At 40.5% G+C, this 25,480-nt stretch overlaps 1 protein-coding gene across 1 annotated transcript; it reads right to left on the reverse strand.

Moving 5' to 3' along the window:
- Positions 1-8,422: 8,422 nt before the first annotated feature.
- On the reverse strand, positions 8,423-25,473 carry LOC129820911 (integral membrane protein 2B-like). Its single transcript, XM_055878017.1, has 6 exons — positions 25,173-25,473; positions 12,059-12,190; positions 11,606-11,842; positions 11,337-11,447; positions 10,971-11,121; positions 8,423-9,361 (listed from the first exon to the last, which is right to left on the reverse strand). The coding sequence occupies exons 1-6, from the start codon at positions 25,251-25,253 to the stop codon at positions 9,273-9,275; spliced, it is 801 nt and encodes a 266-aa protein (XP_055733992.1). The 5' UTR covers positions 25,254-25,473; the 3' UTR covers positions 8,423-9,272.
- Between the last annotated feature and the right edge of the window lie 7 nt (positions 25,474-25,480).

A 25,480-nucleotide genomic window follows, 5' to 3' on the forward strand; every position in this document is an offset into this window, starting at 1 on the left:
GTCAATTAGCCTATCTAAAGCTATGACATCATTTTCTGGAATTTTCCAAGCTGTTTAAAGGCACAGTCAACTTAGTGTATTTAAACTTCTGACCCACTGGAATTGTGATACAATGAATTATAAGTGAAATAATCTGTCTGTAAACAATTGTTGGAAAAATTACTTGTATCATGCACGTAGATGTCCTAACCGACTTGCCAAAACTATAGTTTGTTAACAAGAAATTTGTGGAGTGGTTGAAAAACTAGTTTTAACCTGTTGAGGCTAGGGGGTGCTGTTGTCACTATTTATGGAAATCGTGTAATTTTTGAAACGGCTTCCTACTAAATTCTTGATCGTACAATATGCATATTATTATTATTATTGGATAGAAAACAGTCTCTAGTTTCTATAGCCGTTGAAATTTTGTCTCTGAGTGGAACAGAACTCATTCTACAGCAATTTCCCTGACATGGAGTCAGATTTCACACATTTTGGCCCCTGATCTGGAGTCAGTTAAAAGGCCACTGTTATTGCTATGAGTATACAGACACTGCTTACGTCTTCCCCTGGATGCCTTTACGTGATGACGATTTGAATGGTATCGATTGCCCAATCACAGCCCCTATAAAACAAAAACACGTGTAGGTAGGAATTCCTTTCCTGCTGCGTCAGGCGCGCGGAGGACACCGACCTGCACTTTTTCCAAGCACTAGTGAAGCCAGTTATATTTCTCCGGTCATGTTTCTACTCGTTATAGGAGTTAAAAACATCATAAGGTAGTTAATTTAAACCGTTTTATAGCAATTTATTTCCGTTTAGTGCGATTTTGGGACATTTATTTCTGAGACACTGTGAATCTCTGGGCACGGTTCCAGTTCATGCCGAACGCAATGGGCATTTCTACATGGCAAGAGGACAGCTTTCGACCAAAAGACGATTAGACCCAAGAAAGGATTCTTTGCCCAAGATTCTGATGGAAGAACAGCTCAAAGTAGGAACAATTTATTATGATAAATCGTGTTTCTGTCGAGAAATGTTAATCGCTTAGGACGCCATCTTGTTTGACGTAGCTTCGCTTGGCCCAAACTGTATTGAAAAGTAAGGATAATTTAAAAAATGTAAATCAGCGATTGTATTAAGAATTGAATTGTCTATCAATCGCTGTCCACCCTATATTTTTTAGTCACGTTTATGAGTATTTATGTATAGGACTAGATCACTGTCTAATATGGCGCACGACATTGTCTGACCAGCTGGGCAACTTTTGTCATTGTCTAACCATGATTTTGGTGGCTAAATATGCACATTTTCGAACAAACTGTATATGTATGTTGTAATGTGATGTTACAGGAGTGTCATCTGAAGAATTCTGAGAAGGTTAGTGAAAAAATTAATATATTTTGGCGATGTTTACGTTATCGCTCTCTTTGGCTAGAATCAATGCTCTGGTAACGTTTGCATATGTGGTATGCTAATATAACGATTTATTGTGTTTTCGCTGTAAGACACTTAGAAAATCTGAAATATTGTCTGTATTCACAGGATCTGTGTCTTTCGATTAGTGTATGCTGTGTATTTTTACGAAATGTTTGATGATTAGTAATTGGGTAAACACGTTGCTCTATATATTTATTCTAGTCCATTTGTGACGGTGGGTGCAATTGTAAACTATGACATCTACCTGAAATATGCACATTTTTCTAACAAAACCTATCCTATACCATAAATATGTTATCAGACTGTCATCTGATGAGTTTTTTTCTTGGTTAGTGGCTATCAATATCTTAGTTCAGCCGAATTGGTGATAGCTACTGGTGTTGGTGGACAAATAAAAGATGGTGTCTTATGCTAAAACGCCAGGTGTGGGCGTTTTGGCCAATGATGTATATGGAACCTGGATTGCTAATTCAATGTATGCTAATTCACAAGCCTATTACCATGGCAACAAATACACAGAGACTAAATGTACTAGACAGCTAGCTAGCAACTTTCTTTGGTGTATCATTGGGTTTTTCTTCACGTTTAAAACAAACAAATAAATGCTCTAAAAAAGCCAAGAGACAACAGCCCCTTTCAAATACATATTGGAGGGAACACTGTGGTGATGTGTGTCAAGAACTGCAACGCTGCTGAGTTTTTCCATGCTCAGTTTACCCACTCGATTGACCGTTTTATGTGTGGATTAATTGGCGGAGTAGAGGACCTTGTGCATTTCAGGTAAAATAACAACTCAATGTTTATATCCCAGGACAAATTAGCTAGCAACAGCAAGCTAGCTAAATAGGACAACTTAGCTAGCAAGTGCAAGCTAGCTAGCTAGCTAAATTGCCATTAAGGTTGAATGCTTTTTCGACCGGTCCCCAAATTAATGTAATTGCTTTAGAGTTTGTTTTGATATTTTAACCTTCGTGTCATGATCGCGTTTGGTGTGGGGGGACAAAATACATTTATGCACGATGGCGCACGATGACGCATGCGCGCAGCCAGTTTGGGTTCCGCGTTAGCTACTACTGCATCAATACATTTTCACAATCTAGGGTTACTCCAAGCAGTTTAGTCATCTCAACTTGCTCAATTTCCACACTTTTTATTACAATATTTAGTTGAGGTTTAGGGTTTAGTGAGTGTTTTGTTCCAAATACAATGATTTTAGGTTTTATAAATATTTAGGACTAACTTATTCCTTGCCGCAAACTCAAACTAACTGCAACTCTTTGTTAAGTGTAGCAGTCATTTCAGTCGCTGTAGCTGACGTGTATAGTGATGAGTCATCTGCATACATAGACCCTCTGGCTTTACTCAAAATCAGTGGCATTTCGTTAGTGAAAAATAAATTAAAGCAAGGGGCCTAAACAGCTACCCTGGGGAATTCCTGATTCTAACTGGATTATATTTGATAGGCTTCCATTAACTTATGGCTGGATCCCGCTAACGGGATCGATATGACAACAGCCAGTGAAAGTGCAGGGCGCCAAATTCAAACAACAGAAATCTCATAATAAAATTCCTCAAACATACATGTGTCTTATATAATTTTAAAGGTAATCTTGTTGTTAATCCCACCAAAGTGTCCGATTTCAAATATGCTTTTCAGCAAAAGCACTACAAACGATTATGTTAGGTCACCACCAAACCACAATAAGCACAGCCATTTTCCAGCGAAAGACAGCAGTCACAAAAAGCAGAAATAGAGATAAAATGAATCACTAATCTTTGATGATCTTCATCAGATGACACTCATAAGACTTCATGTTACACAATACATGCATGTTTTGTTTGATAAAGTTCATATTTATTTAAAAAAAATCTGAGTTTACATTGGCGCGTTACATTCACTAGTTCCAAAAACATCAAGTGATTTTGCATAGCCACATCGTTTCAACAGAAATACTCATCATAAATGTAGATGATAATACAAGTTATACACATGGAATTATAGATATACCTCTCCTTAATGCAACCGCTGTGTCATATTTTTTTTTTTTAATTACGGAAAAAGCAAACCATGCAATAATCTGAGACAGCGCTCAGAACAATAGCCAAATTAGCCGCCATGTTGGAGTCAACAGAAACCAGAAAATACATGATAAATGTTTCCTTACCTTTGATGAACTTCATCAGAATGCAGTCCTAGGAATTCCAGGTCCACAATAAATGCTTGATTTGTTCGATAATGTTCGTTATTTATGTCCAATTAGCTACTTTGGTTAGCGCATTTGGTAAACAATTCCAAAGTCACAAAGCCACATTTCGTCACTATAACGTGACGAAAAGTCCAAAGGTTCCATAACAGTCAGTAGAAACATGTCAAACGATGTATTGAATCAATCTTAAGAATGTTGTTAACATACATCTTGAATAACGTTCCAACCGGAGAATTACATTGACTTCAGTTGAGAGATTGCATTCCCACAATGCAAACACACTTCATATTCTAACCTGTACTGTGCCTTTCATTACAAAAATTAGTCATACTGATGTGGTCTTTTAGATATTCTGAACTTCAATCTATTTTGATGTGATCCATATGAATAAATAAACAGGGATGTTCGAGATGAGTCCCAGAATTTCAGTCAGAGAAATGAAAGTAAGGAGGATTGGTTATTCACCAAACATACTAAAAGCATGTACATTATGTACTCTGTAGAAAAACCCATTGGCCCCTCATCCCTGACTGTGGAGGTGAACCAGCAAAAAACACCTGGAGTCTCTCCCATGACACCCTTCTGCAAGCTCCAACTCATCAGGATCTTAATTAGACAGATTTCCAGAGGTGTGGACTCGAGTCACAAATATGATGACTTGCAACTCGACTTTAACACCAATGACTTGTGACTTGACTTGAGCCATATGACTCGACCTGACTTGATACCCTCCCCAAGCGCAAATAGAAAAAATTATGCTATTTAAAAAAGTGTGCAGCACTTCAACTCTTCATTTAACGGATTAAAGTTTGAATCGGACAGTAGCCCATCAAATTGTGCCAGCTGAGAAATAGTTGTGCGTGGCTATGCAGAGGAACGTCGGCAGGTGAATTCAGACGGAGCCCTTGGAAAGATGATACCCCAAAATATTATTTTCGGATATACAGACTACGCTGTAGTCAACAAAAAACAGATTGCAACTTGCAAAACATGCGGGAAGAAAATGACAGACGGAGGCGCAACAACTTCCAACTTTGTTCGACATTTGAAGCTGCACAAAGAATGGTAAGTCGTGGCTAATATAGCCGACAGCTATATATAACTTTGCTAGTATAGCATGTAGGCTAACATAACATTAAATCAATGAGCCTTCACGTAGTCAGCCAGTGCGGGAACGTGATCATTGCACCCAAGATTGAGACCAGGCAAGATTGTGCTACTGCCTCCCTCAATATTTTTTTTATATGCTTACAGATTTGAACAATACCAGATGAACAAAAGTGTCACAAGTGAACCACAACAGTCTCCAATCTCACAGTTAATGAAGACCCGTGTAGGGCAGTACAGGATGAATCATCCACAGCAGAAAGCTATCAACAATGCAATACTGTCCGACCTGGTTATCGATTGCAACTTGCCTCTGTCTATTGTGGAAAACAAGAGTTTTCGTCACTTTCTGTCAGTGGTTGACAGTAAGTACAGCCCAGTGTGTCGTAGAACACTCGTTGTACGCTCTCGTTGGCTGGCCCTTGCTTCATACTCGTCGCCAAACCCACTGGCTCCAGGTCGTCTACAAGTCTCTGCTAGGTAAAGCCCCGCCTTATCTCAGCTCACTGGTCACCATAGCAGCACCCACCCGTAGCACACGCTTCAGCAGGTATATTTCACTGGTCACCCCCAAAGCCAATTCTTCCTTCGGCCGCATCTCTTTCCAGTTCTCTGCCGCCAATGACTGGAATGAACTGCAAAATCACTAAAGCTGGAGACTCTTACTTCCCTCACTAGCTTTAAGCACCAGCTGTCAGAGCAGCTCAGAGATCACTGTACCTGTACATAGCTCATCTGTAAATAGCCCATTCAATCTACCTCACCCCCATACTGTATTTATTTATTTATCTTGCTCCTTTGCACCCCAGTATCTCTACTTGCACATTCAACTTCTGCACATTCTACCATTCCAGTGTTTAATTGCTATATTGTAATTACTTCGCCACCATGGCCTATTTATTGCCTTACCTCTCTTATCCTACCTCATTTGCACATGCTGTATATAGATTTTTCTACTGTATTATTGATTGTATGTTTGTTTATTCCATGTGTAACTCTGTGCTGTTGTATGTGTCGAACTGCTTTGCTTTATCTTGGCCAGGTCGCAGTTGCAAATGAGAACTTGTTCTCAACTAGCCTACCTGGTTAAATAAAGGTGAAATAAAAAAGAACATTGACATCAAAAGTAGAGAACCTCGCTACAGAGAGATGTTCAAAACTGAAAACTCAGTTGAGCAACACAGACCATGTTTCAGTCACAGTGGACATTTGGTCCGACCGAAAGATGAGGGGGTTCCTTGGTGTCACTGTGCACTGTATGGAGAAAGATGGCGAGAGGATACAGATCAAGTCCAATCTCTTGGCCCGTGACCGCTTCAAAGGCCCACACACGGCCGAAAGAATCTGTGAGCAGTTTGAGGCCATATGTGGTGAGTACAGCATTAAAAATAAATTGCACTATATCATTAGTGACAATGCTGCCAACATGAGAAAAGCATCCACGGTGTGCTTCCCCATTGAACAAGAAGATGAAGTACATGACGAAGATCACCTTGACGACCCAGAGCTCTGGAATGACCTAACCCTGGAAGACCAGCAAACAGTGGATGCTGCTATTGCAAAAAAACAGCGCTTGCAGTGTTTTGCCCACACTCTCCAGCTGGTGGTGGGAGATGGCTTGAAAGAAACAAAGTGATGACTCCTTCTCTTTCAAAGTTATCAAAAATCAGCTCACTGCTGCGTACAAGCACAACATTCAAAGAGGTGTTTGATGCTGAATTTGGGGAAAGAGGCATCCCTGCTGCTGTCAACACAACATGGAACTCAACACTGAGACAAGTGAAGGCAGTTATCCAATGTGACCATCTAAAGATCAGTCATGTTCTAGAAAAGGCTGGGCACAAGGAGTTGTTGGGCACAAGGAGTTGTTGTTCACAGTACAGGAGTGGAATAAGTTGAAGGAGTTGGTAGCCTGAAGCCATTTGGAGAAGCAACAGATATGACACGGGGAGAAGATAGTCACAATCAGTTCTGTTGTTCCCTCGGTCATGTCCCTGAATCACCACCTGGAGCAGCGGAAGCCTCGAGTCCATTTCCTGAGTGGCCTGGTCAGAAGTCTCCAGGCATCCCTGAACAAAAGATTTCTTGGAATCTTCAATGTGAAAATGGCCAGGACACAAGATGGAATAACTGCCCCCTTTTCAGATCCAGTCTATCTCAAAGCAGCTGCCTTGGATCCGGATTTTTTTCTGATGTGGGTGGCACAAAGAGTGAAAGGTAAACATTGAGTTTGAAGTAACTTTTTCTCATAATTTAATCCAATTGACTGCAACAATAATACTTTTTCAGTGTAACCCACATCACCAATACCGGCCTTTTTGTTTCTGCTATGCTTTTACATGTTTTGCCAGAACTGATTCTGCAAGATGCTACAGGGACTGAGCAAGCTGTGCCTCTTGTTAATGAGGAAGAGCGAGAGGACCATAGTTTTGGATAAGAAGGGCTGTTTGCAGCATACTGTAAGAGGCAGAAGAAAGCTGTTGGGACCACTCCAGCAGCTCTTCCTTCACTGTCCCGAGTGGCCATCAGGGTCTTGGCAGTGCCTGCCTCGTGCTCCAGTGGAGCGTGTCTTCAGCCATGGTGGCATCATACTGCAGCCTCATTGTGCACATACGACTTAGACTTTTATCAAATTTGGTCTTTTGCAAATGCAATGTATCATAGGGCCCTGAGATAAGAGAAAAAATGTCTGTTTATGCATTACACAGAGTCTCCATGTTCAGGTTTCATCTCCCATCTTTGGGATCTGGATTGTTTTCTCAGACATTCAGGCCAGTGTTCAAATTGTAAGCCTACTAGAAAGTTCAGTATCAGTTGTTTTGATGTACCTGTTAATAAATGATTAACTTTTATGGCATGATTGTTTTAGGTGTGTAGAGTATATCTGGGGAGAGCACTACAATATTTAGTTTTTGTTGTCATATTGATGTGTCTTTCTCATGGCTACCCATGTATTTTCCATGGAAATATAAAGTTTATTTGGAAAGTAATAAATATATATTTGTCAAAGCGTTCATGATTTGCATAAATGTAATATACTATTACTTTTAAATATGAAATGGTATTACATTTGGTGAAGAGCACATTATGACTTGTTTAGTATTTGAAACTCAACGTTTAGGACTTGATAATTGACTCGGACTTGCCTGTCTTGATTTGGGACTTGAGTGCTAAGACTTACTTGTGATTTGGTCCCACCTCTGCAGCGTTCCACTACGATCATTTAACAGGGCTTATAGTCATACTTTGTCAACTGATCCGTCACCACATTTAGCTATCAGAGGAGACACATATTGCTATGGGAGCAAACATAAGCAAATGAGACAGCGCATACAGTCAACATGTACAAATGACTCCATTCAAAAGAGTGGCTCACAGGAAAAGGGCTGCAGGTAGCCTAGTGGTTAGTGTTGGGCCAGTAACTGAAAGGTTGCTAGATTGAATCCCCGAGCTGACAAGGTAAAACTCTGTTGTTCTGCCCCTGAACAAGGCAGTTAACCAACTGTTTCTAGGCCGTCATTGGAAATAAGAATTTGTTCTTAACCGACTTGCCTAGTTAAATAAATCTTTACTTAAAAAAAAAAGACAAATGGATGGCGCCAAGTTAGCAGACAAATGTGTATTTAAGAAAAGCACTCAGACTTATTTGATATGTTCTTGCCACAAACACACTGGCTATGCCATGGAGGTCTGTAGTACTGGTTTAAGATTTATTGTGGTGTTGGTCATATCTTTACAGAGGTTATATACAAATTAGTAATATAGATGGAGTTATCGAAAAAAAACAAAGAACTTAAACTAAATATTTTGATTCCAAAATAAAAAAAGTGTGTTTTCCTTTGTTGTATGAGAAAAAAATAACTGATTTGAATTATATAGACAACTATCTTGATATTTATCTATTCTTAAAGCTAGATGAAATAAAAACATTTATCCACACTTATTTTAAGATGTTTTCCAGTTAAGAAATCTTAACAGTTTCAACAGAAAATGTAAAATCTATAAAACACCCTGGACTATTCCCTTCTAAACCAGGTTCAGTGGTACAAAATTATACATTTGCTATGCCTTTGCACATTTGTTTCTGTATTCAAAAATACAAATTAGACTCGGTTTCAGAAAATCTGACTATACCATACATGATCTGCTTCAAGCCCCTTAATCCCAGTTTGATTACTTTGATTACTTAGATTATCAAATCTTAACATAGATCTCAAAATCATCAGTGAGGTTTACATTTTTGAAAAACTAGCAGTCCCGCCGTTGAATATATCCTCCAAAAAATAGAAACCCTCTATCGAATAATTGCATCCCTGTATAATGAAGAAAAAAAAACACGGAACTGATTGACAGATTTTAAGCAGAGACAAAATTCCCCCATTTCACATAAAAATGATCACACACACAACTACCTGATGTAGAAAAACAAAATGGGAAAATTTAAAACAGAAAGTGAGGATTGCAAATCTCCAACTGCGCTCCCAGTGAAATGAAGAGGTTGTACAGAGACGATGTCACACTTTGCCCACGGAGACGTCACTAGGGCTCACAGATCAAGGTCTCCACCACAAATTTGCTCTCAAAGTGACGGATCTTGTGGCAGTTGAGAGCTTCACGCTTCTGCATACCTGTAATGTGGGAGATGGAAAGGTTAAAATGCTGATCTACGCCTAATAAAAACCTGTATGAGATGCCACAATATGGTGGTTGGTTGTTCATACAGGCTCAGACTCATTGGGAGAACATTCTTTTGGAAAGATATGAGTCAGAATCACTACATGACAAAGTATGTGGACACCTGCTCATTGAACATCTCATTCCAAAATCATGGGCTTTAATATGGAGTTGGTCCACTCTTTGCTGCTATAACAGCCTCCACTCTTCAGGGAAGGCTTTCCACTAGATGTTGTGACATTGCTGCGGGGACTTGCTTCCATTCATCTACAAGAGCATTAGTGAAGTCGGGCACTGATGTTGGGGGGGATTAGGCCTGGCTTGCAGTCAGCGTTCCAATCTAGCCCAAATGTGTTCAATGGGGCTGTGGTCAGGGCTCTGTGCAGGCCAGTCAAGTTCTTCCATACCAATCTCGACAAACCATTTCTGTATGGACATTGCCTTGTGCACGGGGGCATTGTCATGCTGAAACAGGAAAGAGCGATCCCCAAACGGTTGCCACAAAGTTGGAAGCACAGAATCGTCTAGAACATAATTGTATGCTGTAGCGTTAAGATATCCCTTCACTGGAACTAAGAGGCCTAGCCCGAACCATGAAAAACAGCCCCACACCATTATTCCTCCTCTTCCACCAAACTTTACAGTTGGCACTATGCATCCGGGCAGGTAGCGTTCTCCTGGCATCTGCCAAATCCAGATTCATCCGTCGGACTGCCAGATGGTGAAGCGTGATTCATCACTCTAGCGAACGCATTACCACTGCTCTAGAGTCCAATGGTGGCGAACTTTACACCACTCTAGCCAATACTTGGCATTCCGCATAGTGATCTTAGGCTTGTGTGCAGCTGCTCGGTCATAGAAACCCATTTCATGAAGCTCCCGACGAACAGTTCTTGTTCCAACGTTGCTTCCAGAGGCAGTTTGGAACTCGGTAGTGAGTGCAACCGAGGACAGATGATTTTTACATGCTCCAGCACTTGGCGGTCCCGTTCTGTGAGCTTGTGTGGCCTACCACTTCCTGAGCCGTTGTTGCTCCTAAACGGTTCCACTTCACAATAGACTAGGGCAGCTCTAACAGGGCAGATATTTGACTAACTGACTTGTTGGAAAGGTGGCATCCTATGACGGTGCCACATTGAAAGTCACTGAGCTCTTCAGTAAGGCCATTCTACTGCCAATGTTTGTCAATGGAGATTGCATGGCGGTGTGCTTGATTTTATACACCTGTCAGCAACGGGTGTGGCTGAAATAGCAGAATCCGGGGTGTCCACATACACTATATATACAAAAGTATGTTGCAATGCCCATGTGGTAGTTTTGTTAGACGTGTGTGCGCGTGCGAATACTTGTACGCGGACGTGTATGTGAGTAGTGTGTTAGGTATGGGAGGTCTAACTGCGTGCTTAGATACCAGTCAGTCATGATCTCAAGCTAAAAATGTCTGAATGTAAGAGAAGCCTATTTCCTTTGGACACGTTAGCATAGTTCTTCACTAAGAACTATGAAGCGTGCGCAAGGTGTGATGTATGGTGTGTGTGTGTATTTATGCAGGTGTGTACTGACCCAGGATCCTGTCTCTGCGCTGAAGCTTATAGGTGTCCTTGCCCTGGCAGAGGTTGTTGATGAAGAATCCCAGTTGTTCCACGTTGTCCAGGCGCTCTGTCACCACCATCTCCTCATGGACCAGGTAGGACTGGGGCATGTAGGCACCAGCCTGGGGAAGAAAGAGGAATAAAACATCGACTAACACATCCTATAATTAACATCATGAGATACTAAGTGGTTCATTTCAAAAACATTTAATGTCAGTCTCTCTTACAACATTGTAAAAACAGTATAAGGTTACATTGGGTGCCCAGACTAGTGCGTAAGAAATCGAATGTATTACTATCATTATTGTAACATGGTTCATAAAGCAGTTCCTGTTACCTTGATGTTGACCAAAAGCTCCAGGAAGTCATTGGGAGGCATGACGATGGACGTGTTGAGGGGGATGACATAGCACTTGTTCAGGAACAGGTCCAGGTAGGCAGTCAGTCTCTGTGGAGAACCGCCAATAGAACAGACTAAGATAACAACCTTAAGAAATGCCACTGAACACAAACAATCCATGGTCTGTGGATTGTTATCCCCACAGAAACAAACAGGGGTTAGCAAAAAACAGCAGGGTTGAAGTTTTCAATTCAATCAAGTCTTACCCTGTGGAAGTCGTGGACGATGTCGGCGGGGTCGCCGTCTTCGAACTCGGGCACGGGTATGTTGATGAGAGCCACATCCTGGTCCGCCAGTATGCGGATGTTCTCCTGGATCATCTTGAAGCTGGAGGGCAGGTCCAGCTCCACATCCTCCTCCTCCTGGATCATCATTGTCTCCTCATGGTACTTCACAATGTCCTCCTCACGGTACTTCACCCCACACACAAACACCCTGCCCTCCTAGTGGACGGGAGGACACAGAAAACATTTATATTCCCACTTTTCACTGCATGGAGCTCTGCCCTTCTAGCAGAATGTATCTTTTGCCATGTCAAATAAAAAAACTCTAAAACATGTCATGTATTCAAATACAATAAATACAACATTCCAATCCTGCCAGTTACAGTATTCAATAACCCCTAGATAAACACAGGGGTCAGAGTGGTCCAGTCTCACCTCCAGGATGTAGTACCTGTAAAGGTAGGCCCCTCCCACAACCACGCCAGACAGCATCAGGGCCAAGCCCAGGCACACGCACCAGCACCAGGCCTTGGACTGCTGACGCACTGGCAGAGCCACCTCCGGATCCTGAAGAAACAGAGGGAAGAGGCAGAATGTGAGGCAGACAGACACACACACATACTGTATTTACAGGTTTCTAAGGCACTCAATCCCTCATCTTGCTCTCTTGAAACACTTCTCACTTCTGCCCATCTCTAACCTCTCCTTTCTCTGCCCTTGCTCTCCATTCATTTCTCTCACTTTCCTTTTCCACCTCACCCCTGTGTTCAAGGCAGTGTAGGAGGGATGGGCACAGCCACACTCGATATGAGAGTTTTGGCAACACTCCTGGTTAAAAACAACAAAAAGAGGTAGGGTTTGTTCAGAGGGGGTGCAGCACATTGGCAGGGGGGCTGCATGGCGAGCGGAGACAAAACAAAGGCTGTGTTTAAGGAACGGATGAAGAGGGCTTCATTCTCCCCAAAGAGGCACAGAGTATGGTGAGTGATGATGCAAATCAGCATCAGCACAGCAAGAGAGGGAGACGAAGAGATAGAAAGGAGAAAAAAAGGTAGGTAGAGTATGAGAACATAGAGAAAACAAAGGGTGGGGAGAGTAGACCATCTACAGTGTATATTCCTAATGCCTTGACATATTATTGTAGTCAATTTGTGATATCATAGACTAAGGCCAGGAGATGGGTTTGATCCTTGGATCTTGGTGTAATACAGCTGGTCTTAGCTCTATTAAAAAAAAAACACTTGTGAACTAAAACACTAGCACTTGACTCACCCCAGACACTCCCAAATTTCCTGATCTTTATTAGGGAATTTCAGATGGGTCAAAGATCTAAGGAGGACTGCAAACCACCCAAAGGCCCTGCTGGCTATAATGAACAGCTAAGTGCTCTGATCAACAGCCATAGATTGAGCTGATTGAGGTTGACTGAGGGAGTGAGTCATGTAGACAAACGACACAGTGTTTATCAAATCGCAAACATGGGATTTCACCATAAGGTCTCTTCTTTAAAAACCCTCCACCACCTTCGTATCCCCTTGTGAAGGGACTTTCTAGACATGGGTCGACCCCTGGTCTAGCTGACCAAGGTAATGAGTATAGGCATTGGCGGAAAATCATTAAGTCTCAACATTCTTCAGTAATGCCCTGACGGAAAATTTCTCTACATTTCAACAAGAGGAAGTTCTAGAGCTGGCTTCCGAAGAAACAAGTTTGCTGACTGAGAACATTATTGTTGTTGAGCCCATCTGTACAGTTGAGGAGTATGACTGCATGAGTAAGCGTTTCTGGGTCCAAACAATAGTGTGACAGGAAGAGCCCACATTCTCAACCAAACTTCAGCATTAAAGCTATAGCACAATGAGAAGCAAGCAATTCGCCTATCCCAAGTAGTAAGAGCTTGCCTGACCTCAATCAAGTTAATGTCAACACAAATCTCTGAGCAGCAGGGTGGCGTTTCCAGGGAGACCCAAAGCAATAAAAAGAGAGACTAGGAGGGAGAAACACAGGGGAGTAGGCTAATAGCAAAAACCAAGAGGGAGCAAGGGGGAGAGGAACACTAACGTATATCCCATTATATCCACTCTGTTTCGGAAGCCTTGGCTGCAAGTGATTTCCTAGAGAGGGCAAAAAGGGAATATTTTAGGCTTTCTGGCTGCTTTAACTTCTAATCTCTTCCCCATGAGATCAAAATGCCAGGGTGGTTTTGCCTTTGCTGACCGAAGGGGAGTTTCCAGGGATAGGCTTTGACTTACTGTAAGAGTAAATAGGGTCATATAATGCACTAAAACAGGAACTTCTGCTTCATTAGCAACAAGAATCTCTGCCAATGACAACGTCTGATTCAAATGCTGTGTTGGGCCTACCTCACACCATTACACCCAGTGAGAAAAAAAAATCCCCATCATGGATGGTTTTGTAACTGGGTCTGTATGTGCCCAAAGCCATGAACGGTTTGGTTACAATCGGTTTGGAGTCAGAGGCTTTATTAAAGTTTACTTTCATCCCACAACCGCACATTAACCTCAGGTTTTTTTCTCATGTTGAACTTTGATAGTATAAGTCTGCTCCACTAAAATTAAACTTGGTCTCAGTTTTGTTCCTCCAGTCTGTTCCAATTCACTTCCTCTTCCTTTTGTGTTCTTCTGCTCTGACTATGTTGGTTTTGACATTTCTGCAGGAAGAAAGGGAAGAACATACGCACATCCAGAAGCTGTATGCAGATACTGGACATCAGCGTAAATGTTATCAAGAAACATACTTTTGTCCCTGAAATAGACAATATGGGAGCATAGCTTAGTGTACACTGCAGAAAACCTAGTCAAGTGTTTTAAAGGCTCAGTGCAGTCAAACGTTTTAAATACACTCTCACATTTTGTGCAGAAATTATTTTACATCTCTATTAGTGAACATTTCTCCTTTGCCAAGATAATCCATGCACCTGACAGGTGTGGCATATCAGGCATAACAGCACGATCATTACACAGGTGCACCTTGTGCTGGGGACAAAAGGACACTAAAATGTGTAGTTGTCACACAACAATGCCACAGATGTCTCAAGTTGAGGGAGCATGCAATTGGCATGGTGACTGCAGGAATGTCCACCAGAGCTGTTGCCAGAGGATTGAATGTTCACTTCTCTACCACAAGCTGCCTCCAACATCATTTTAGAGAATTTGGCAATACGTACAACCGGCCTCACAACGTCTAACCAAGCCAGCCCAATAACAGCAAGTTTTCAGTTACCCCTCCCAGACAGTCCTATCAAAATTCATGCTTGAGAAATTGCTCATAGCTAAGAAACTATTTTTATTTCATTTATACCATTTTAAAAACAATCACAGTAAGGTACTTAATTGTCACCCAGAAATGATTTGATATTGAGATAAAAACAGCTGCATTGGACCTTTAAAAATACTGGATGTGCTGTACTTTATGTAGCCTAATATTGTCCTATACTTTAAGCATGTTTACTCTCCCCTCAGACAGAGATGGCCTTCTGCTCTGCTAAGCCCCCTCAGACCACTGGCTCTAGGCCTACATCTGGGGCTGCAATCACATCGCTCAGTCACGCTAGGGTGACGATCAATGCTTTGTCTGTGTGTCCAGTCACACCAAGGAAACCACTACACACGAACACTTGTGCTCCCTCTCAGATAAATGCCATTTCTGCCTATGGTACAATGAGACGCCACATGAACTGTGTGTTTCTGAGGCTTGCTGTGTCTTTAAGAGCTTCAAATTGTTGTTGTGCGTGTCCTCGTCTTTCTCTCTTTGGAAAAGCCACTACAGACAAACACGTATGCATCGCCTTTGACTATGTAATCATTGTGGTTTCACATGGTATAGAGGGCGCCATTTGCTATGCTACATAAGTTGGGGGCTATGTGTTTCTATGTTATTTCTCCCTAGGGCCTTGAGGGTGAACTCAGCTGCTTATGCTTCCTCTTGTAAGAAAACAAAATAGGTTGCGTCAGAGCCTGCTCTCCCTTGGCTCAACGTCTTCTTCCAGCCTCTAACTCTGTTCCGAGGACTGTCTGTTCCTCAGCTATGGGTTCCTGCAAGTTTCCACATGCTCCCCAACCTGCTGATGCCACAGATAACAGGCATACAGCAGGTGTGGCCAAGTTTCCAGTATGCAAACTACCTGGCCTAGACGAATTCAGTGGTACTGGCCGTCTTCATAAATCAAGCCATACTGTATTACCGCTGCATTTACAACCTCAAAAATAATAATCACAAACGGGAGATGAGTACAATTTGTTTTCTATAGTATGCCTCTTTTTAAAATTACCTAACAAGGAGAGAAAATACTTCCCCTTCTACTTTCGCACTGACAGAACATCTTAATTCTAAAGTTCAGGAATGTAACACCCTGAAAAGAGGTAGAATTTCAGTAGCTTGGAGACAGGTAGTGTTTTACTGTGACCGAGGAAGAGCTCACATTGCACAGGCAACTAAATCCTTATCTTCTTCCTTTTCTACCCCAACATGCCCAGAATATATCCTCAGTAATGCTCAGTGAACTTATGGCCAGCACGTCTTATTTACGAACCTTTCTAACCACTTTAGGGCTAGCAAATTTGACCATTCACACACTATTTCTGCATAAAACGGTCAAATCATTGCAAAATTATAGCATAAAACTGACCCATCAAAAGGTCGGCTTGTAATTTCAACCAATCACTGCACATGTACCGCATAATATGGTTCAATCAAGCACCACGAAGGTTTTCCCTCAGCGCATTTTTGCAACCAATTGCCATGAAAAATGTCAGAATTCCCACAGCAAAATCAAGCATTTTTGCATGCAAATATCACACAAAAATCCCTGAAAAATCATGGGGGGACTGACTAGGCCAAGTCTATGTACTGGTGAATATTCGTCGCTCCTACTTTGCATTCACTTCCATACAACAAGCCATTTCCCTCCCATCTATAGAGACTGCTAATGACACATTCAAAACAGTCAGTTTGAACGTTCATTCTATTGTACATTTGCATGCTCCATCCATGATTTACATGCAACAGTTTATGCATTTATTTACCAACGTGTTGCCAAGGTTGTCTAATAACAACTAGCTCAGTAAGTAGCTGATGTGTTCAGCTGACAGGAAAAGACTGAGGTGCTAACTCGATATCAGATCTGCTTCCGTATTCAAACAAGCCGACCAGACAGACATGCCCTTGAAAGTTGCCTAGTCAAGGCCATGCAAATCACATAGGGGGATCTTCTGACAACCAAGTCTCTTGACTTCCTAATGTCAACTCTCTGGGCAGCCATCTTGTTTATAAAGTGGCTAGTAGGCAACTTGGAAAAACAACATGCGTTTAGCTAGATCTACTGTTTCTATTACTGGCCGTCTTTTGGTCATTTCTTACCCACACTAATAGGTTTAACCTGACAAATGTTAAGGCAAATAACAATACCACATTCTAGGGGTGCCTCTGTGTTGTTAAGGGGTGTATGTCATTATGAAGTTGGCCTATACTTACATAATATTATTGAACTATCAAGTGGTTGCAGAGCAGACTCAGGCTTGCTCTTGGTCGTCGAACCCTTGACAGCACATAGGACACACCCTCGCAGCTGTACTGTGCCGGCTGCCAATCACTCTGCCCCTGTAAATGAGAACTTGTTCTCAACTGGCCTACCTGGTTAAATAAAGGTGAAATTAAATGAAACCTGTTAAATCAGGCAGAGTGTGAACAGAGCCAACCCTCCCACTGTCCGTCTCTCACTCCATCTGATGAGCTACTGACCTACACATTCTCTTAGACGGCTTCCCTAGCCAGGCGAGCGGCATCCTGCCAGCAGGGAAGTGGTGTAAAAACACCCCCCATTTTATGGAGCATTTTTACCTGAGACTTATCCCAGTGTTTTACTAAAAAAAGGCTCAAACGTTTGAGTTTCCACTTCCATGGACCGCCTCCAGTCTCACGGCATCGGTGGACCTGCTCCGACTTGGTGCCACGGCCTGGCCAACGGTTCCTTTCATCTGGCTTCTACAATACAATGAAGGCTAACTGAACATTGGTAAAACACCTTGTCTTGATGCAGAGGTTGTTGATTCTGCTCGCCCAAAGTCCTGTATCACACTTCTGATCGAAACACAGTTCCCGAAAAAGAACACTAGAGCTTACATTAACATAGACACTGGCAACACACTGGTGTGGGGTAAGTCTCAGGTGAAGAATTCCCCTGAAATGCATTTGAAGCCTATGCCTGCCTAGCTAACCTGAATGCATGCTGCCTATTGGGCCCAAGAGTAGGCTACTTTGGTCATCTTGCTTTGTCTCTAAACTCATCCGAGTGAACATTTGGCCAGCAAGAAAACACTGACTACCCCAAATAAAAACAAGATAACTGTCCCCTAAACTACCCCAAAAAGTTCAAAGGAGCAAACATACTGTATAGGGTGATTCAATGCCAGCATGGGCTGATTTGTTTTGTTTTGTGGTATTAGACTGTTCTGGCAATTATCACATAGAACCTTCATTGGAAGGTTGTTTGATATGCTTTTTTTGTAACACAACCAACCATACATGATACAGACAACACCTTGGTGTCATTATACTCCTAATAGTGGGCTCTAAAATATGGAGTATCGCTACATTCTGAAATACAATTTCACATCCATATATTCAACATGAAAACTATTAATATGTTGCTATGTGCATAATAGCAAAATGTAGGGATTGAGAACAATGCCGCGGAGGCAGCAGCATCAACATCCCTGTGTTTTGAGAGAAATGTCTGGGTTTGACAGGTGTTGCTCATGGTTTGAGCAAGAAAACAATAACTGATTGGATAAATTGATCAAAGTGCTGTGCATAGCCAATATATGAAGGGCCTACATATCAACTTTCATAGCGAATGCTTTTGTTCATATCTTTTTTGCGTATTAATTGAATATTGCCAAATGCATCAGTAAAAAATATTGCGCCTCTAATGGAACCCTTGCTGTTGATAGATTGCAAAGCAGCATACAACTGACCTAAACGTTTGTAAATAAGTTCACTTTCGCATCCATAGTCTTTAAAATGCATCTCAAGTGCATTGTTCAGTTCACATCTAAAGGCTGGGGGTCATTTAGGATGTTGTTTTTTCAACAGGACAATGACCCAAAACCAAACTCCAGGCTGTGTAAGGGCTATTTGACCAAGAAGGAGAGTGATGGAGAGTGCTGCATCAGATGACCTGGCCTCCACAATCCCCCGATCTCAACCCTATTGAGATGGTTTGGGATGAGTTGGACAGCAGTAAAGGGAACAGCTAACAAGTGCTCAGCATATGTGGGAACTTCTTCAAGACTGTTGGAAAAGCATTCCAGGTGAAGCTGGTTGAGAGAACACCAAGAGTGTGCAAAGCTGTCATCAAGGCAAAGGGTGGCTACTTTGAAGAATCTCATATTTGTTTAACACTTTTTTGGTTACTACATGATTCCATGTGTTACTTCATAGTTGAGGTATTCACTCATTCTACAATGTAGAAAATAGTAAAAATAAAGAAAAACCCTGCAATGAGTAGCTGTGTCAACTTTTGACTGGTACTGTATATATATCTACAGAAATAAGCTAGATATTGCTTCTGTTGGCTGTTTGAGTGTTTGTTTAATAGCCTACTGATTCCGTGAGCACCAAGCCTCATGCAACGGCAAAATGTTGGGTAAAGCAATTTCACCGATTTGGCGTTTTTTAATATTTGCTATGATGTAATAAAGGCTTTACAATTTTTTCCCCGTTAGAACAGACTGCTATTAGGTATCATTTATTTAGTGTTGTTTACACTGTTCCAAACAGGCATAAAAAATGAATCTAACAGCACCTGTTTGTCACATAATATGCATGCAGCTCAGGCTCCTATACTCTCCTTTTTCTTGATTTCATTGTTATTATTACAATGATCATTATTATAATAATGTCGTTATCATTAGTAGGCTTTGTATAGTATTTTTGTATAACCACCACCTAGCTGTAGGCCTAAGAGCATTTCCTGTTTAGTCTTAATACCGTAACTTATTTCAATATATAGGCTACTGCATCAAATCAATCATTAATCTGTTCATGCATCAGAGCATACGAGACATTCATGCTTTGAAATGCAATCAAGTTTGTTTCTGACCGTTTGAGCAGACACATGCACATTTGTGGCCTGCTGGAGGTCATTTTGCAGGGCTCTGGCAGTGCACCTCCTTGCACAAAGGCGGAGGTAGCGGTCCTGCTGCTGGGTTGCTCCCCTCCTACGGCCTCCTCCACGTCTCCTGATGTACTGGCCTGTCTCCTGGTAGCGCCTCCATGCTCTGGACACTACGCTGACAGACACAGCAAACCTTTTTGCCACAGCTCGCATTGATGTGCCATCCTGGATGAACTGCACTACCTGAGCCACTTGTGTGGGTTGTAGACTCCGTCTCATGCTACCACTAGAGTGAGAGCACCGCCAGCATTCAAAAGTGACCAAAACATCAGCCAGGAAGCATAGGAACTGAGAAGTGGTCTGTGGTCACCACCTGCAGAACCACTCCTTTATTGGGGGTGTCTTGCTAATTGCCTATAATTTCCACCTTTTGTCTATTCCATTTGCACAACAGCATGTGAAATTTATTGTCAATCAGTGTTGCTTCCTAAGTGGACAGTTTGATTTCACAGAAGTGTGATTGACTTGGAGTTACATTGTGCTGTTTAAGTGTTGGTTTTATTTTTTTGAGCAGTGTTATGATTGTTATGAAAACTTGAAATCAGCCGTTCCGATTAATCGGTCGATAGCTCTACTTTGAATGCATGCAACTGTTTTTAGACTGCTATAATAAAGGCTTTATAGATTATATATTTTTTCCTTTAGAACAGCCTCTCTGGTACACATATTTAGTGTTGTCTAAACTGTACCAAATGGCCAGAAACAAAATACTATTGTAATCCAACAGCAACATAACTCACAACACTTACTGCTATACCCTCCTTTATCTTGATCTCCAGTAGTTTCTACAACTAAGTAAAATGTCTTCCATAGATCTGACTTCACCTTTCCCTCCTGAGCAACCAGTAAACATTCACCCGTTCCAAGTTGCTTTCATGTCCTCCGCATCCATTTTGCTGTCGACACTACCGTGTTTGGAGTTTGTTATAACCAATTTATTGATGTGATTATGATAGGCTATAGGTCAGGCCCTATTGGTCACATTTAAAGAGAGCAAGGGTTGAGGGAATGGTTTTCCTAAACAAATTAGGGATTTGAAATGTTGCAGCTTCAGCACAGAGAGCGCAATTAACACTTGCTGTGCTGTGGTGCCTTTTCTCTGCAGTAGGGAGGAGAGCGAGACAACGTGCGCCAGTCACAAAGGCACTCGCTGTCATGATTTTATTTTTTTAACAGTGTGCCCATCGGGCTCTTAAGTTATTTGTGTCTTAATTATTTAATCAAATAGTGTGCTTAAAGCATCAGACAAGCTCAATGCATATGTAGTTGATTTTATTCAAACATAGGGTGTCTTTATATGGAAAAATAAGTTTAAACAGTTAGACCAATCGATTGGTCGAAAGAACAGAACGACTCTCGGTAGACCCATACAAAATGTTTGGGGGGGAACAGCGCTAGTTTAAAGAGTATATTGTGCCAAACCATACATCTAAAAATAAGCTAAATCAAAAAGGGTACTTTTGAGACATTTATAATAATATTTAATGTTGAATAAATTAATGTGAACATTTTATATTCAGAATATACAAATACTCCATATTTTAGAGCACACTATAAGGAGTATAATGACACCAAGATGTTGTCTGTACCATGTATAGTGAAAGGATCATAGTCTTACAAACCGCATGTATAGGTCTAAAAAGGGCCCAAAAATGGCCACTTTCATTATATGTTTAAATGTGTGATACAATGTAAAAAGCATGTAAAGGTATGTGTGTGGAAAATTCTAAACTTTTTCCCAACAGATATTATCAATAAATACATTCCAATAAGGCATGACATAAGGTATAGATACAACATCCTGCTGAAACAAGGTTTGTATCGCTCTTTTGTTGAATGGGCCAAAAGAGAAACAAATCTTTCCTACTGATGAGTCAACAGGGTCAACGGAAGGTAGGCTCTGAGGGTCAGGTCTTGACAAGTTCCTGAATAATAAAGCAACACCTGAGGAAATGGCATCTAAAACAATTGCAAAATCTTTAGGTGCTACAGGGACCTTGGAAAAGTGATAAGAATTCCTTATAACTGAGTAAAAGACTCTCTGCATTTACCAGTTGGCTCACCAATAGGATATTATTTCGGGAAAAATATTCTAAAAACAAATAAGTATTTTTATACAATATATCCCGATTATTCCATATATAATATCTGTGTGGAGAATAATTATGCTTATAAATTAAGGACCATGACAAGAAAACCTGCCGATGAAAAGCAGAAAGTTTCACTGGAACTTTGTCAATATTATAATTGCAAACCAACATGAAGATAAGGCCACCAAAAGTAGAGAAGCGGAATAAGGAATGAGGAATAAAATTCCACATAGAAGTGGGTCTTCTTAGGAATTGTTTTATCCAATTGATCTTAAAAGTATTATTTAAAGTAGTAAAGTCCAGAAAATTCAGCCCACCATTCTCATAAGTGTTCATTACAACAGTTTTCCTAATGTAATGGGTACGGTTCCTCCACAGAAAGTTGAAAAGCATCTGGTCTATCTCCTTGCTTATTTTACTGTCAAGATATAAAGATAGAGCGTCATATGTTAGTCTAGAGATTAGAGGTCGACCGATTAATCGTAATGGCCGATTAATCGGGGCGATTTCAAGTTTCCATAACAATCAGAAATCAGTATTTTTGGGCGCCGATTATTATAATTTTTTTTTACATCTTTATTTAATCTTTATTTAACTAGGCAAGTCAGTTAAGAACACATTCTTATTTTCAATGGCGGTCTAGGAACGTTCTGCTCGGGGGATCCAATCTTGCAACCTTACAGTTAACTAGTCCAATTTGTAAGTCGCTCTGGATAAGAGCGTCTGCTAAATGACTTAAATGTAAATGTAAATGTAAACTAGTCCAATGCTCTAACACCTGATTACATTGCACTCCACGAGGAGCCTGCCTGTTAGCGAATGCAGTAAGCTAAGGTAAGTTGCTAGCTAGCATTAAACTTATCTTATAAAAAACAATCAATGACTGTCATTGCTCCAATGTGTACTTAACCATAAACATCAATGCCTTTCTTAAAATCAATATACAAGTATATATTTTTAAACCTGCATATTTAGCTAAAAGAAATCCAGGTTAGCAGGCAATATTAACCAGGTGAAATTGTGTCATTTCTCTTGCGTTCATTGCACACAGAGTCAGGGTATATGCAACAGTTTGGGCCGCCTGGCTCTTTGCGAACTAATTTGCCAGAATTTTACGTAATTATTACAACATTGAAGGTTGTGCAATGTAACAGGAATATTTAGACTCATGGATGCCACCCGTTAGATAAAATACGGAAAAAACGGTGATAGTTTCCGGATTAGTCAAAGGTATATGGTTTAGAGCGAAATAGTCGACGTGTTATAATTCCTGTAATAACTTGCGGCTGAATTTGAAAGGGGTTCCTTCGTTATTTTACCGTTCATGTCTTCCATAGAGAATGTCTTGATCTACTTCAAATAAGGTCTGTGTTTCGTGCAGACTTAAACCGCCTCTACGTTTTGATACCCGTGTAAATCTCACTAGGATAAGGTTACGTTTGTCAACATATTTTCATAAATCCACTCGACAATGTTTTTTATATTCGATTATATTTAGCCAATATTGATCAGAGTTACCTTGTCCTATGGACATCTACACAGTTATAAAATTGGCACGGTGATGTAAGCCTACACGAAACACAGACCTTATTTTAAGTAAATCTAAAAATATCCTATGGAATAAATGAATGAACCGCTTTTCAGATGTTGCTAAAAGGTGTCATGGGAATTATGACTCGCACTTTGGTTGTCAATTCTTACCATGCCCATTATTAAAATAGGATTTCCTGCATATAGAAATTAAAGTTTTTGTTTTCAACATTCATCACAGGTAACTTAAACTCTATTTTTATTCAAACAGTTGAGAGTATGTCTCCTAAGCAGACTCTTCAGTATCATTATCACTTCAGAGCTGTGTGCATTTGTGTATTATATTAAGTTAAAATAAAAGTGTTCATTGAGTATTGTTTCAATTGTCATTATTACAAAAATGTGTGTGTGTGTATGATATATATATATATTTTTTTTAAATAAATCGGCATCGGCTTTTTATGTCCTCCAATAATCGGTATCGGCCTTGAAAAATCATAATCGGTCGACCTCTACTAGATACCTTCAGCCTTGGTTATTAGGACTTCCTTTTAAAGGCAAGTCCCTCTGTAGCCATTGATTTAGCTACTTCTGGGTTTTTTTAATAAGGGGGTTAAAATTTAGTAAGCCTCTAGACTTCTGATCCTTTGTAAAGGTTATGCCTAAATATGTAAGTATTTTTACTGGAATACCATAATATGAAGGTGTCACGCAATCTTTGACAGCCATCAGTTCACATTTATTAGTTTTAAGGTATAGACCAGACGCTTTTGAAAAGGATTGTGTCACATTGATCGATATGGGAATTTGGTTAGCATCTTTCAGAAAAAGTGTAGTATCATCAGCCAGCTGGCTTATAATAATTTCTTTACCAGCTATGGAAATACCTTGTACAGGACTATTATTTAAAAAAATTGTAAGAAGTTGGGTGATTAATAAAAACAGGTATGGCGAGATAGGACAACATTGCCTAATTCCTCTCTTTAACTCAAATCTAGGTGAGGAGCCATATTTCAATTTGATAGAGCTGTTACCATTTGCATAGAGAGTCTTAAGAGTCTTAAAAAAAATCCCCTAAGCCACATTTCTCAAGGGAGTGGAAGAGGAACTGATTCTCTACTGTGTCAAATGCTTTATAAAAATCTAAAAATAATATGAAGCTATCCTCGGTTATTAGTAGTCAAGTATGTCTAATATTAGTCTGACATTGATAGAAATATATCGGTTCCTCATAAAGCCAGACTGTGTTTCATCAATGATTGCATCCAGGACATCTTTAATTGTTTTTAAAAGTAGTAAGGCTAATATCTGAAAGTCATTATTAAGAAAACAAATTGGATGACAGTTATCGTTAAGCAGCACTTATTTTTTAGGCTTGGGTATCAGTGTTATATAACCCCTGACTCATTGTAGGAGGGAGAATATTGTTTTTAATACTGTTTTTAATACTCTCTAAAAATACTTCAAATAGGAAGGGAACTTGTTCAGAAAATAATTAGTAAAATTCTGATTTAATTCCATCAACACCTGGTGATTTATTGTTCTTTAGATGTTTGATATACTCTATAATCTCTTCAACTTTGATGGGCTCATCACACTGTTTAGATTCTATATCACTGATAGAGTCAACATTATTCAGTGAGTCAACAAAACATATATATGGATTGCTGACAGTACGTATAGCTAGCTATACAATGTTCTGTAAAAATTACTACAGTATTTAGCGACTCACCTTGTCCTCGGTAATGAGGGTTTCGCAGTCCTTTTTCACTTCCTTCTGCCCGAGGGAGGAATTAAAAGAAACCTTCACCATCGTGAAATGCACACTTTATTTGATTTCGAAAAAAAGAGAACGACTGTGTTTATCACGTCGAAATTGTTTGGTATCTTGCTGTAACAACTCCTAAATCAGACGTCGTAGTTTAACGCAACTCGTACTGCTTAACTCAAACGCAATAGCAGACAGACTCTGCTCTACTTTTCTTCAGTATTTAGTATTGCTAGATGTGGCTCCGCCTCTTTCTCTTTTTGATTTAATGA

This window comes from Salvelinus fontinalis, chromosome 23 (genome assembly GCF_029448725.1).
Source record: "Salvelinus fontinalis isolate EN_2023a chromosome 23, ASM2944872v1, whole genome shotgun sequence".
Taxonomy (NCBI): Eukaryota; Metazoa; Chordata; class Actinopteri; order Salmoniformes; family Salmonidae; genus Salvelinus; species Salvelinus fontinalis.